This window comes from Coenobita brevimanus, chromosome 75 (assembly GCF_032717465.1).
Source record: "Coenobita brevimanus isolate Jiangsu-jjx chromosome 75, ASM3271746v2, whole genome shotgun sequence".
NCBI lineage: Eukaryota > Metazoa > Arthropoda > Malacostraca > Decapoda > Coenobitidae > Coenobita > Coenobita brevimanus.
The window spans coordinates 10,945,230-10,961,121 of NC_137028.1; the positions used below are offsets into that span (position 1 = coordinate 10,945,230).

Below are 15,892 nucleotides of genomic sequence, written 5' to 3' on the forward strand. Positions count from 1 at the left end.
GAGTGAACTCTGCGGATTTCGCCCACTTCTTGGAGCTCTGCGCGTGTTATGCTAACACACTCGTGTTGCAGTAATTAAATCGTATTAAATAATACTAATTAATTGCTCTCCGCGCTGGACCCGAATCGTGCTGGACTAACGCGTGTTGGACGCGAGGGTACTGTACTACAAATAGGTAAATACACACACACACACACACACACACACGGGTCGCCGACAGAGACGGACCTCTTCCAGGATCATGGGGAAATAATCGCTGAATTACCGACAAAAGGAAGCTGAGCCTAATTGTGACTGTGTTAATAAGTGCGTGAGTGGTGGTCCCGTCGGACAGTAATAAAAAAAAAAACGCGGTTTCGGTCATAAAAGGGACAAGATAAAGTGAAAACAGAAAGTCTCCATATGGTTGAATCATGGAGGAAACGGACGGTGCATTGTTTACGATCAGTGAGAAAGAATTTGAGGGCTTTTATGAAGAGGATGTGGGAAAAGGAAGTATTAAGTTGAACCAGACAAGAATAGCTGGTGTAGAGAAAACAGCGGAGAGGAATGACCAGGAGATAAAAAAGGTATGGGCAGTGATTAAAGAGGACCATGGAGCAAGAAAACGAGATCAAAAGTTTAAGGAGTACACTGGAAAAAATCTGTACACGTAGTAACGAACATGAAAGTGAAGTTACTGAATTAAAAGTGAACAATGAATCAGCCACGAATGAAATAAAACAGCTTAAGAGAGAGAATAAGAGGTTGGAAGAGGAAAGGGACATGATGAAAAGCAAACTAGATGAGTATGATTCCAAATCAAGAATACAGGAAGAGCACATTAAAGTAATCAAGGAGCAACATAAGGGATGGAAGAAAATTCAGGAAGAGGGAAATGTAAATTTGAGAGATTATAGACCAACAAAGCAAGGAAAAAGTGGAAAGGGAAGTGGTTAGGGTGTTGAGAAGTAGAGAATCTTTAGTTAGAGATGTAGCAGATAAGAAAAAATGTATAATAATTTCAGGAGTTAAAGAAAAACGTATGACAATAAGATCAGACAGAGAAAGAGAAGAACTGAGTAATGTTAAAGAAATATCAATAGTCATGGAGGAAAACAACGAAGCTCAAGAAGAGATTGAAGAGGTGTTTAGGTTAGGAAAGTACGAGGAAGGAGGGGCAAGGCCACTGAAGGTTAAGTTTAAGTCCCAAGCAACAGTTAACGAAATTATAAGTAGAACATGGAAACTATTGGATAAGGAAGGGTTTAAAAATGTTTGGATAAGGAGAGATGGAAATGAGGAAGAAAGAGCTCAATAAAGGACTTAGTAAAGGAAGCAAAGGTAAAAAACGAACAGAGAACGGAGAAAGAGAAGACAGTGTTTTATTGAAGAGTCATGGATCAGAAGTTAAGGAAGTGGTACTGGCGGAGAGAAGGAGAAAAGAGGGTATAGAAAACATCAAAAATCATTGGAAGGTGGCATATACTAATGTTGATGGTTTAATATCGGCAATGATAGAAATCAACGATCTTTTGAGGAGACATGAACCTGACGTTATGTGCTTTGCAGAGACCAAGTTAAGAGAAGATATTGATGTTCATATGGGAGATGGTAAATACAAACTGTGGAGAAGAGACAGAAAAGAAAAAACAGGAGGAGGAGTAGTGATAGCAGTGAAGAACAACATAAATGTAGATACCGTGGAAATGAGAGAAGGCAGGGCCGAAGTGATAAATATGAAATTAGAAACTGGAGAGAATAACAAGCGAGATATGGCAGTAGTGTATGTTCCCCCTAAGACAAGAGCATGGAGTGATGATGAATACCAGGAAATGCTGTCAGACATGGCATGTTATTTACAGAAAGTGACTAAGAAAATCAACAATATAATTTTAATGGGCGACTTCAATTGTAAAGAGATGAACTGGGAGGAATGGGACTCAGGAGGCAGCGAGGATTCATGGGGCACTATATTATTAAATATAGCAATGAACAATGTGATAACGCAATGGGTCAAAGAAGAGACAAGGTTCCGAGGTGAGGACACACCAGCAAGACTGGACTTACTGTTTACCAAAGAACCCGATGTAATAGAATCCTTGAAATATCAGTGTCCAATTGGAAAAAGTGATCATGTGGTCATTGAGTTCCAGATGATAACAGGGAACGTGGAGCCAAGAGACAAGTTTTATAGGCAGGGAAGATACAACTTTGGGAAAGCAAACTTTACAGGATTGAGAACATTTTTTGAAAATGCAGATTGGAGAAAATTCTGAGAAACAACAGAGATACAGAGGAAGTGGGATATTTTTCTAGACCTGTATAATTTGGGAATGGAAAAATTTGTGCCAAGAGTAAGGGGGAAAGAAAACAGGAAAAAAAAGAGTGGTTTAATAAAAGGTGTATGATAGCAAAAAAGGAGAGACACGGCATGGAACAATTGGAGAAAGAGAGGTAACAACAGAACAAAGGAAGAATATAAAAGAACTAGAAATTAATACACAAGAATACGCAGAGAAGAAGAAAGGAATTTTGAAAAAGGTATAATAGACAAATGTAAGGATGAACCCAAACTGTTTTATAGATTTGTTAATGGCAAACTGAAACAAAAGGAAGGAATCACCAAACTGAAAGTAGAAGAAGAGGTCTATAAGGATGCGGCAATGCAAGCTGAAATAATGAACAAACGTTTCCAGTCAGTTTTCACTAATGAAAAGGAGTTTGTGGAAGTGGAGGTAGTGACTAGAAATGTAGTGATAAAAGATATAAAAGTGGAAGTACAGGAAGTGAATAAACTACTGAAAACTCAAGATGTAAGGAAAGCACCAGGACCAGATGGAATCTCTAATTGGGTACTGAAGGAATGCAGAGAACAACTGGCAAATAAGATTCACAGTTTGATTGTGTGTTCTCTAGAACAGGGGAAAGTGCCTCAAGAATGGAAGATGGCAAATGTGGTACCAATTTATAAGGGAGGAAACAAGGAAGAACCCCTGAATTATAGACCAGTGTCCCTAACCAGCATGGTCGCAAAATTGTGTGAAAGAATTCTGAAAGATAGATGGATAAAATATCTGGAAGAGATGAATATTTTGGCTGATAGTCAGTTTGGATTTAGAAGTGGAAGGTCATGTGTTTCCAACTTGTTGAGTTTTTACTCAAGAGCGATTGACGTGCTTCAGGAAAGAGAAGGTTGGGTGGATTGTGTGTATTTCAATTTGGAGAAGGCCTTTGACAAGGTACCCCATAAGAGACTAATGTGGAAACTAAAGCATATAGGAGGACCGAAGGGGAACCTCCTAGAATGGATGAGAGACTTTTTGAGAGATAGACAAATGAGGACAGTAATAAAGGATAAGATGTCTGGATGGAGGGAAGTAACAGGTGGAGTCCCACAGGGCTCGGTGTTGGCGCCAGTAATGTTCCTGATTTACGTAAATGATATGGTAGTTGGAGTGAACAGTTATGCAAGTCTGTTTGCTGATGATGCAAAGATCATGAGGAAGGTAGAGGTTGAGGAGGATTGCAAAATGCTGCACGAGGATCTGGATAGGATACACAAATGGAGCCGGATGTGGGAAATGAAATTCAATGCAAAGAAATGTAAATTACTGGAAATGGGTAAAAGTACCAAGAGGCCATCATTGAATTATTTGATGGGTAATGAACCAATCACAAAAGCGAGAGAAGAGAAAGATTTGGGTGTGCTGGTCCAGGACAGTTTGTCACCTGAAAAACATATTAACAAGACAGTTAGAGAGACATATAAACTCCTGACTAATATAAGAGTAGCTTTTCATTATATGGATGAGATGATGAAAAAATTGATAGTGGCCATGATTCACCCCAGGTTGGAAAATGCAGCAGTAGTGTGGTCCCCACACAAAAAGAAAGATAAAAACAAGATTGAGAGAATACAAAGAACAGCAACCAAGATGGTCCCCTGTCTGGCAGATCTGTCATACAGAGAGAGACTGGAAAAGCTGGATTTGCCTTCCTTAGAAGAAAGGAGAAAGAGAGGCGACATGATTGCAGTGTTCACGACCATGATGGGAGTAGATAAAATTGACAAAGAAGATCTGTTTTTATGGGATAAGAGAGTAACAAGAGGACACGGGATGAAACTGAGGAAGCCAAGCTGCTTGAAGGATATCAAGAAATATAGTTTCCTTATAGATGTATAGACCTGTGGAATAACCTGGACAAAGAGATCGTCCAGTCTACAAACTTAAACAAGTCTAAAGCTAAATTTGACTTATTGAGAAACAGAGACGGGACCTCACGAGCGTAGCTCATTTCCCGTATATCACAATTAGGGAAATACACACACACATATATACACACACACACACATTGCCTAGTCTGGCAGGAACACGCTCATCTGGCAACACTGTAAAGTCCTGTGGAAGTGAAGGACAAAAGCACGATGCACACATAAACAAATGCGGCCACATAGAAAGTGGATACTAAACAAACCCATTTTGAGTCGAGTAATTAAGTGATATTGGTGTTACTATAAAATATTGGGAGAAATTAAATATTCGTGTTACTGTAAGATCGCTGCTTCATTTTCTCTTATATCGAGACAGTACTGTAATCGAAACTACCTTTTAAATACAGTATTGGTAATGTTGTAATGTTTTTATCATGCTCCACATTCCACATTACTGCAGTCACTCTGTTTCCTATTCAACATGAAATTGGCACCTATAATAGTTATAATCATTAGCTGTAAGCATTAATATTACCAATAATAATACTGAAGATAATAATAGTAAGGGTAATTATACCAAGACTTTATCAAAGACATACCCCCACCACATGGTAAAGAATATGTAGATATGCATGAATAAGTTCGGCAATTTCGCACACAGGCACTACTCGTTATACGATGAACCAGTATACGATGATTCGCTACAATGATGATAAAAAAGTTACATTCCAAAATCCAATTTACGATGAATTTCCAGCTATAACGATACAGCCATTGGAAAATTTCATGTGAAGCACCAGGCACACGCAAAGTGACCGTCGCTTGTCTCTGGCAAGATGGCAGTCCCAGTGTGCAGAGCACTGTTTTGGTTCAGTTGCGGTCCCGCCACCCCTTCAAAGCCCTGTCTTTTTCACTCGTTCACCTGTGCCCCCCTGCTATTGTCACCTCTCAGCCAATCATCGTACTACAGTAGGCCTATACATCATGTAGCACCTGGCCAACATTATGCAAGTGTGACTGTTGTGTTGTTGCAACAATTTACTACACATGAGTAACGCTGCCTGTACTGGTGTGATTGTGTTTGTTTTGGTCTTGGAGACGACTTGAACCAACACAGGAAGTCACTGAGTGGGTTGTCATTTTTGTTTCTGTCTTGGGTAGGTGACTTTGGGAAGTTGAGTTGATGTAACCCCCTTTTTATAATGTATTTCTATCTCCCGATTAATGATAAACTCGTTATACGTTAGGGTGTGACCTGACGTAACCCCATCGCATAACGAGTAGTGACTGTATAGGGCATAAACTAGGACTCGTACACTAATCGTGGGGATAACAATAATAAACTCTTAGGAATCGGTCTGCCAAGTTTTATCTTCCGATTCCTTGTGCACGTTGGACTGAAATCTCCAGTAGACACAACCATCATGGCAGATTTTTTGTTATGCGGTCATAGCTCGTAAAGCACAGATAATATGGCAATTTTACATACAGTATACTGTATAGGCATCAACTAAGACACACATTCTAGCTTTCTGTGTGATATGAAGCCAATCTACCAGGTAGTTTCCGAGATACAGACCCTGACAGAAAGATGGACAGACAGATTTTTCTTTATATGGTCATAGCTCGTAAAGTACAGACAATATAGCAAGTTCACACGTACAGGCATCAACTATGACACACACTATCTTTCTGTGTGATACAAAGCCAATCCATATACAGTAGTAGTTTCCAAGATACAGGCCCGGACAGAAAGACGGAGAGACGGATAACAAGACACATTTTTCCTTATATGGTAATTGCTCATTAAGTACAGACAATATAGCAGTTTTACATATACAGGCATCAGCTACAATACAGGAAGACCCCAAGATACGATACCCCGGCATAGCGATGAGGGTAGAAATACCAAAACCCGGTTTAACGATGGGTTTTGTTTTTTCTAACCCAATTTTGATGATATTTTAGGTTGATTTATAAACTGTTTTTAGACTTAATGAGGTTTAGTCATTGGTGGGCTGTACACTGTCATATTGGGATACAGTTTACTAAGTCTGATTTTTTCCCGACTTATTTTTTATGATTTTCAGAGTTTATTTTTGGGTTTAGGTGAGTTATAAACTGCTTTTAGGCTTAGTTTAGCTTGTTTTAAAGCTATTTGGGGGTTTAGCTTAGCTAGAAACTTTTTTTTGCACTCATTTGGGTGGGTTTAGGTCTTGGTTGGAGGAAACCCAAGGCTCAAAAATGCATCCCTATACAGTGCACCCTCACACAATGCAAGTTTATGGGCGGCAGAGACCCTGGCATTCTATGATTTCGCATTGTGTGAACCAAAGAATAGATGGGAAGAAAGGTATATGATGGACAGCCCAACCATAACTTGGTCTTCAGGTCCCCTTCCAGCCTATTCTATCCTGCTAATAGTGTGTCTAATAGTACTTCTAGTTGGGCCAACAAATAAAACAACAAATAGAACACCATGCACCTTTATTTAAGTGACTTCTGGGCTTGTTGAGAAGGGAGGGAGGTGGGTATCCGAGGCTCATCGAGGTGTCTACTCTTGCCCCGCGGGGCGGGGTGCCCCGTTGTCACTCTGTCACTGCTTAGGTCTCCTGGAGGCGTCATAAAGCCTTCAAAGTCGACAGCTTAGACCATGATGAACAGGTGGGAACTGCTATGATGCTAAAACAGACCACAGGAAGCGAGGTACGACTTGTTCTCGTGGCAGTATGGGAGAGAAGCGTCTGTTTACCCAGGAAAGTCAATAGGTGGCATGCAGATAGCTGGCCAGCTGTCCACCATTTTGAATCTGGCTTGTTGCCAGCCACCTGCCTTCATGTAACTGACTCACACTGTCCAGCCCAACACTCGTAATGGCAGGAAGTCATGGAATCATACAGCCAATTCACATGTTGGGAAGTTAGATTAGCAGATTTCGCATTCAATAAAAATAGGCATTTTCTGGGTTGACCTCACATTGTAGATGATTCGCACAGTGTGAATTCACATTGTGTGGGGGTGCATTGTACTTTACATGGTAAATCTACATGAGATACGATTTAACTTAACCAACTGTATCGTTAAACTATGGTATGCCTGTAGATACTCTATCTTAGTATGATATGAAGCCAGTCCACCGTATAGTTTCCATGATACAGACCCGGACGGAAAGATGGGCAACACTATAGTCCTTCCAAAATATCTAGATCCTTTAGCCGTTGTCCCTCATGGGAATTCCCCTACATGCGACGTTGCCACAGTTTCTACTGGGCCAATTATCGAAACAGAGACAAGGGTTAACCCTCACTCCCAGCTCACTACCTCTCTCTCTCTCTCTCCATATAAAACCAACATTTCATGGAGATTTATTTCTATCAAAAGTCTATACGGTTTTATGAATTATTAGAATTTGAGGAAAAACCTCCTGACTTTGTCTGTCTGTCTGTCTGTCTGTCTGTCTCTCTCTCTCTCTCTCTCTCTCTCTCTCTCTCTGCATATAAAATCTAAAGTTTATGGAGATTTATTTCTATAAAAAGTCTATATGGTTTTATGAATTATTATAATTTGAGGAAAAGCCTCCTGACTCTGTGTGTCTGTCTGTCTGTCCATCTTTGATGGCGGTCAGAGAGGAAGTGACCTGCGGATTGACACCTTACCTACCCTCACTGGCTCACCTACAAACGTGACAGCGTTGGAAAGCAACGTTGCCAAGTGTTGAGGTATGTATAAAAGGTCATTGTTATCATTAAAAACAACACGCATTTTCTTACACTACATATCCTTATCAGAGAATTTTATATATATATATATATATATATATATATATATATATATACTGTATATATATACTCTCACTCTCTCTCTCTCTATATATATACATACTGGAAATAAATTTCATTTAGAAGTGGTAAACAGCTGACATGAGACAGAGAGGTGTGTTTTGGTAAAGATTCGGCAGCGTTGCATGAAGGGGAATTCCCATGACGGACAACACCTAAACGATCTGGATATTTTGGAAGGACTATAAGCAGAGTTTTCCTTATACGGTCACAGCTTGTAAAGTACAGACAATATGGCAATTTTACACATACGGACATCAACTACGACACATACTTTATCATTCTGTGTGATATGATGCCAATCCACCCAGTAGATTTCGAGACACAGGCCCAGATGGAAAGACAGATAGACAGATGGACGGACAGGGGAGATTCCTATATCCCCGCCATATGGAAAATGGTGGGGATACTTCATTTTCATTCATTCATCATCTAATCCAGGGTTGCTCCATGAAGAGCATATGAGCCCAGGGATAGGCAAGTTGGTCCTGAAATTTAAGATAAGAGTGACCAGCCTCACTCATCCCTAAGTGGCATTACGTGAGCAACAAACCCTAACCATCCCTTGGATATAAACCTGCACCAGCTCAATCTGACTGGAGTGCCTAATTACCACTAATAATAATAATAATGATGAAAATAATAACAACAACAGGGACTAACACAATGGTGTCAGCTGAATGTAAAATCCTGCTGATACTTGCCCGAAACTACTCTAGCTAAAAAGTGGCCCAATTCCTTCCCTTTGTTACTTGTGATGAACACATCCCATCCCACTTCTTTTATTTTACCTTCTTTCTCTTCCGCATAATTGAATAAGCTAAAAAAAAAAAAGGGGGCATTTTCTTTTTCTCTATGCACTCTACTCTTGATGTCCATGGCTATTGAGGATGAAAGTAGCAGCCCAAGTTAGGGGAAACCTGCAGACACATCTAGCTTGTTGGGCAATGGCCGCACATAGTGCGCGCTGATTGACTGGAATGTCGTGGCACCATGGATGTGGTGTGAACTAAAGAGACGTACATCCCCACTGTCTAGATGGTTGTCTTTACTACGTTTGGAAATAAGGTTTTCAACCATAATGCCTCTGCCACAATGACCTTCCATTCACTCCCACATGAGAGAGGGAGGGTTAAAATAGAGATACATGGCCACACCCCAGTACCGGTAAGTGGTAGGGTAATGTCAAGTGAAAACAGACTGCATACCAGGAAATCAAATGTTGTACTGATGTCGATTTAGCATGGGTTCACTTAGGACAAAGAGGGGGTCAAGGGCCACAACCTAAAAAAAATAATAATAATAATAATAAAAAATAAATAAATAAATAAATAAAAATTGTGCCACCCACCTGAACTATATGCTAGGTCAGTTTGAGTCATCACCAAGGGTACCCCCTGAGGTTGGGGGAGATTAATGTGGTGTTTTCCAAGTCACAAGTTCCACCATTTCTCGTACAAAAAAAAAAGTTCTCTCTCCACTTAATATCGCACACTGCACTATTCATCATGCACTTGCACTGTTATTTTGAGATAGTGTGTTGATGTGCCTGTAAACCGGGGTATCCATTTTGGCTCAATCTTATGACTGTCTGCTAGCACGAGTGACACATGTTGACAAGGGATCATCGTTCTTGGCCATCAAAAAAAAAAAGTACGAGATTTTTGCTATCATTAACCTGAAACTAAGTACACATTTCCATCAATCATTCTATAAACTGACTGCATACTGAGTCAACCATCACATACTGGGACATGATTTTATGCAAAAACCCAGGAACTGGACTGGGTGGTGTGTTGGACCCTTTGGTCGTGGAGGCCCTCACATGCAAGGATGGGGAAGGAATTTAGCATGACATTCAAAATACAGTGCATGGAAGAGTGAAACAGGGATATGTTATACTGCCTTTGCTGTTTAACCTGCAGATTGCGACCCACAGCTCAGGCTGGGCAGTGTCGCGTTGTGAACCACAGCTCAGGTTGTGCTGGCCATATATCACCGTTAACTACTCCACCACTATGCAAACTTACGCATGGCACTACGCAAAGATGAAGAGATAGAGATTATCTCCTTTTCACCCGATGATACCCTGGATGTTTATTTCCAAGTTTATAATAAACAATTTTTTTTTTTTTTTCCCATATTTTCACTACTCTCCTATGTAAACTTATGCATGGCCCTAAACAAGAACAGAGAGATTTTTTTTTTTTTCCACTAGATGATGCCCTGGATATTTACCTTCAAGTTTATAATAAACAAAAACTAAAAACACTTTCTTTTTCTTCATTGCTTGCGCACCACAGGGTGGGATAAAAAACAGTAATTGCGCAATCCACGGGTTAATATGTATGTGAACGAGACAGTCAAGGAATTGAAAGTGAGGACAGCAGATATACAAGCTAACCTTTTAGCACTGCTGACAGAAGATAACAGAAATATGTAGAAAGCTGTCAGTTTGAACAGGTTTGTACAAGAACAAACCTGAAACTAAATGCAAATAAAAGGAGGTTTCTGATCACGTAATACTGCACAAGTGAGCAACCGGGGCATGTCCAAACTACAGTACTATATAACCACATTTTGGTGAACGGCTTACATGTTTTGTGATACTACATATACTACTCTTTGACAAAGTATTTTCTTCAGCCTAAAGCTGAGTGAAATATCTGATAATACCAAGAACAGACGACCATAATGGCAGGATGAAAAAGCCACTCTTACACGTATAGTGCACGTGAATTCACCTTAGGTTCTCTGCTCTGGCAGCCTGAAGGTTTTCCTGAAGCTGGTGGCAGTGCTTGGAATGGTGGTAGTCATGAAGGAGGCGGGTAGACTTGGTGGAGTTTATAGTGGAGACACCTGAAGTGGAGCCTTCTTCCACCACATCCCGGCCCCGCTCCACCCCACCCGCACCTACACCCAGCAAGCCTGCTCCATCACCTCCAGACCCCAGAAGGATCTCATGATCTGTGATCAAACAATATGGAACTGAGAAAGAATGCATAGAAAGAGTAGTAACTACAAGGAATTAGACAACCATACAATTCTGTCATGGCCAATCCCTGTTGAAAAAAAAAAAAAAAAAAAAAAAAAAAAAAAAAAAAAACTTTGAAATGAAGAAGAATCACAGCCTCAAACATAATGATGATGATGATAATCAGATTAATAAAGTATCATTATATCTCATTAATCACTGCAAATGTTCTGAGACCAAATGAATGTAAAAAAATTACAGATGTATGGAAAAACAACCTACCACCAAAAATTATTAATTAATGATCCTGGTATACTGGCCTTCAAAGCCAAATGATCCTGCCCCCCCATTTACCCTGTACTTATACTGTATTAAACACAGCTCTCCTAAGAATATAGCCATTTATTCCTACATTCTGTGTTCTAGAAAATGCTTGTAAACACAATCTCTATGAACACATTACAGTAGGGGCTGTCACAAGCAAATAGGCAGTAGGATGAGAAGAATCAGAATGTCTAGAGAAGAGGATGACCTGCAGTAAATGTACTGCCATTTACAATACTGAACTACACGTTACACAGCAGTGCTTACTATCTGCTCACTTCATGCAGTGTACCTTCAGGTGACTCTACACTGAGTAATAAGCTAAATGTTTCCTAAAGCTCAAGAGTCAAGAAAACATTTTCCATACTGGATGGTAACCATAAAACCAAACAGACATCTCATGGTCTAGTGGGTGTTCCAACTAGATGTGGCCTATAAAAGTGTGCATTAGACGGGTGGTTGTGATTTACAATGGCATACAAAAACATGGTTTACCTGGTGACAGGACTGTGATGGCACAATGGACAGCATTACGAACAAGGTCATCCAGTGCAAACATCCAGTGGGGCTTGATGTTGTGACTCTTCAGCACCTCATTTACCTATAACACATCATCAAATAAAAATAAACTAAAGTGCAACATATTATCTCATCATACTATACTTCATCCAGCAGTGATTTAGAATGGGTATAAAAAGAATATTAAACAATTCCTTAATCCTAAGGCAGTGGCTCTATTGTAGGGTGCACAATGGTTTATCTAGCTACCCCCATGGCAGTACCTCTCAGGGAAAATGGTAACCATTCACCTCCTAGTATTTACTGTAATCATATGAGAGACAAAATCTACTCAAACCTTTTTTCTATTTCTTGCTAGTGCCCACAAACATCCCTTGGTCTGACCTTTAGACCTTTTGTGACTTTAAAGTATTCTTTGTTACAGTGGCCTCTACCGGAGAAAGATGTTTCCTCACTCCAGCTTGAAGTGATTACTGAAATGGCAATCATCAAGTCTCATTTTATTTTTACTCTTCAGCCAATCATCTGGGACAACACACTCATAAATAATCCTGTTTATCAGGTCAGTGACTAAACTCACCCCTATATCGCCTGAGGCCTTCAACATTTCGGTGTGTCTGGGTTGACTGCCGAAATGTTGAAGGCCTCAGGCAATATAGGGGTGAGTTTAGTCACTGACCTGATAAATAGGATTATTTATGAGTGTGTTGTCCCAGATGATTGGCTGAAGAGTCTAATTGTAAATGTGCATAAAGGGAAGGGGGATGCCCTGGATAGAGGAAATTATAGAGGTATAAAGCTTTTACATCAGATAATGAAGGTAATGGAGAGAGTTTTAGAAGGTATGATTAGAGAAAGAGTGAATATTGATGAGATGCACTTCGGGTTAATGCCAGGTAGGGGGACCACTGATGCCGTATTCATTGTTCAACAGCTTCAGAAAAAATATATTGGTAGGAGAAGGGATCTTTATTTTGTTTTTGTTGATTTGGAAAAGGCCTTTGACAGAGTCCCTAGAAAGGTGGTGAAGTGGGCAATGAGAAAGCTTGGCTTGGAGGAGTGGCTGGTTAGGGTGGTTATGGCCATGTATGTGGGTGCTCACACCCAGGTGAGAGTGAATGGAGATTTGCGTGATGAGTTTTCCGTGAATGTTGGTGTGCATCAGGGGTCAGTCTTGAGTCCCATGTTGTTTATCATGGTACTTGAAGCCCTTTCACGTGACTTTTGAAACCGACTCTAGAAACGACTCCCATGGAAGTTGTTGTATGCTGATGATTTGGTGTTGATTGCAGAGAACGAAAGGGAGGCGGAGGAAAGGTTTAGGAAGTGGAGAGATGGTATGGGGCAAAAGGGTTTAAGGGTAAACGCAGATAAAACAAAAGTGATGATATCTAGGGTTGGTGGTGGTAGTCAAAGACGAGGGAGAGTGGCCATATGCAGTTTGTCACAAGGGCGTGGGAAGTAATTCCATCTTGTGTGATGTGTGTGATAAATGGGTGCATAAGAGATGTAGTGGTATCAGAGGTAGACTACGAGATAATGCTGATTTTACGTGTACGGCGTGTCGGGGTGAGCAGGTGGAGATTGTCAGACGTGAAAGGATTGAACTTGCTGGTGAATCTCTTGAGTGTGTGGAAGAGTTTTGTTATTTGGGAGACATGTTGTGTGCTGGAGGTGGGGCTGGAGCTAGATCTGTGGCTAGGGTGAGAAGTGGTTGGAAGAAGTTCAGGGAGCTCTTGCCTCTCCTGACATTGAGAGGACTCTCCCTACGTGCTAAGGGCTCTTTGTATGCAGCTTGTGTTAGGAGTGTAATGCTGTATGGTAGTGAGACCTGGGCAGTGAAGGAGGAAGATATTAGCTGGCTCAGACATACAGAAATGACAATGATTAGGTGGATGTGCAGTGCGTCCCTGCGTCCAAGGCCTGGAGGGGCTGGGTTTACAATGGAAGAGTTGAGAGGTAGGATGGGACTGGAGTGTATTGGTGTTGTGATGAGGAGAGGTAGATTGAGGTGGTTTGGACATGTGGAGAGAATGGGGGATGATAATTGGGTGAGGAAGGTTAGAAGTGTTAATATTGGGGGTGGGGTTATGAGGGGTAGACTGAGAAAGACATGGGACGAGGTCATTAAGTGTGACCTTAGGGTTAAGGGACTGAACAGGGAGGCTGCAATGGATCGTGCAGTGTGGAAAGCCGCCATTAGGTGACCAAGGCCGAATAATAAGAAAAGATCTGAATGAAGAAGAAAGAGAAGTTTTAAAATCATTAAAGGAAGAAGTAAAGGAAAAAAATGATAAGAGGACAGAGGAAGAACGTAATACTTTTTTTTGGAGAGTATTGGATATGAAAGTAAGGAAATGGTATTTAAGGAAATAGAAGTGAAGGAAACTAGGGGGGATGGTTGTGAAAGATCAGAAGTTGAGGATGTGGTACGGACAGAGAGTAGGAGAGGAGAGGGTATTAATAATGTCAAAAATAATTTGAAGGTGATGTATACTAATGTTGATGGTTTCATATCGACAAGGATCGAAATTAATGATTTCTTGAGAGAACATGAACCTGATGTCATGTGCTTTGTAGAGACCAAATTAAGAGAAGATATTGATGTTCATTTGGGAGATGGTAAATACAAACTGTGGAGAAAAGACAGAAAAGAAAAAAAGGGAGGAGGAGTGATGATAGCAGTGAAGAACAACATAAATGTAGATACTGTGGAAATGGGAGAAGGCAGGGCTGAAGTGATATATATGAAATTAAAAACTGGAGAGAATGTTAAGAGAGATATGGCGGTAGTGTATGTTCCCCCAAAGACGAGAGCATGGAAGGACGACGAATACCATGAGATGTTGTCAGATATGGCTAGCTACTTGAAAAAAAATAATTGAGAAAAGCAATAATATAATTTTGGTGGGTGACTTTAATTGTAAAGAGGTGAACTGGGAGGAATGGTACTCGGGAGGCGGCGAGGATTCGTGGGGTACTGTGTTATTAAATATAATAATGAATAATGTGATGACGCACTGGGTCAAAGAAGAGACACGGTTCCGAGGTGAGGACACACCAGCAAGGTTAGATTTACTGTTCACCAAAGAACCCGATGTAATAGAATCATTGGAATATCTCTGTCCTTTGGGAAAAAGTGATCACGTGGTCATTGAGTTCCAGATGTTAATAGGAAACGTTGAGCCAAGAGACGAGCTTCATAGACAGGGAAGATACAACTTTGGCAAAGCAAATTTTACAGGATTGAGAAACTTTTTTGAAAATGCGGATTGGAGAAAATTCAGAGAAACAAGAGAGATACAGAGGAAGTGGGATATCTTTCTAGACCTCTATAATTTGGGAGTGGAAAAATTTGTACCAAGAGTAAGAGGGAAAGAAAACAGGAAAAAGGAGTGGTTTAATAGAAGGTGTATGATAGCCAAAAAAAGAGAGATAAGGCGTGGAACAATTGGAGAAAGAGAGGTAACGACAGAACAAAGGAAGAATATAAAAGAACAAGAAACGAATACACAAGAATACGTAGGGAAGAAGAAAGGAATTTTGAAAAAGGTATAATTGACAAATGCAAGGATGAACCCAAACTGTTTTATAGATTTGTTAATGGCAAACTGAAACAAAAGGAAGGAATCACCAAGCTGAAAGTAGATGGAGAGGTCTTTAAGGATGCGGCAATGCAAGCAGAAATAATGAACAAACGTTTCCAGTCAGTTTTCACTAAAGAAAAGGAGCTTGTGGAAGGGGAGGGAGTGATTAGAAATGTTCCGGTGATGAAAGATATAAAAGTGGAGGTGCAGGAAGTGTATAAATTACTGGAAACTCAAGATGTAAGGAAAGCCCCAGGACCTGATGGAATTTCTAATTGGGTACTGAAGGAATGCAGAGAACAACTGGCGGATAAAATTCACAGCTTAATTGTATGCTCACTGGAAGAGGGGAAAGTGCCAAAAGAATGGAAGAGGGCAAATGTGGTACCAATTTACAAGGGAGGAAACAGGGAAGAACCCCTGAATTATAGACCAGTGTCTCTAACCAGCATGG

General features: G+C 40.5%; 1 protein-coding gene across 1 annotated transcript in view; it reads right to left on the reverse strand.

Annotated features, from left to right (window-relative positions):
• Positions 1-15,892, reverse strand: part of Ask1 (apoptotic signal-regulating kinase 1) — a 450,944-nt gene that overhangs the window by 44,918 nt on the left and 390,134 nt on the right. The window contains exons 24-25 of the mRNA XM_080278838.1: positions 11,828-11,933; positions 10,779-11,001 (exon numbers count right to left, since the gene is read on the reverse strand). Of these exons, the coding sequence (XP_080134964.1) occupies positions 10,779-11,001; positions 11,828-11,933 (329 nt within the window). The remainder of the gene's footprint in view (positions 1-10,778; positions 11,002-11,827; positions 11,934-15,892) is intronic.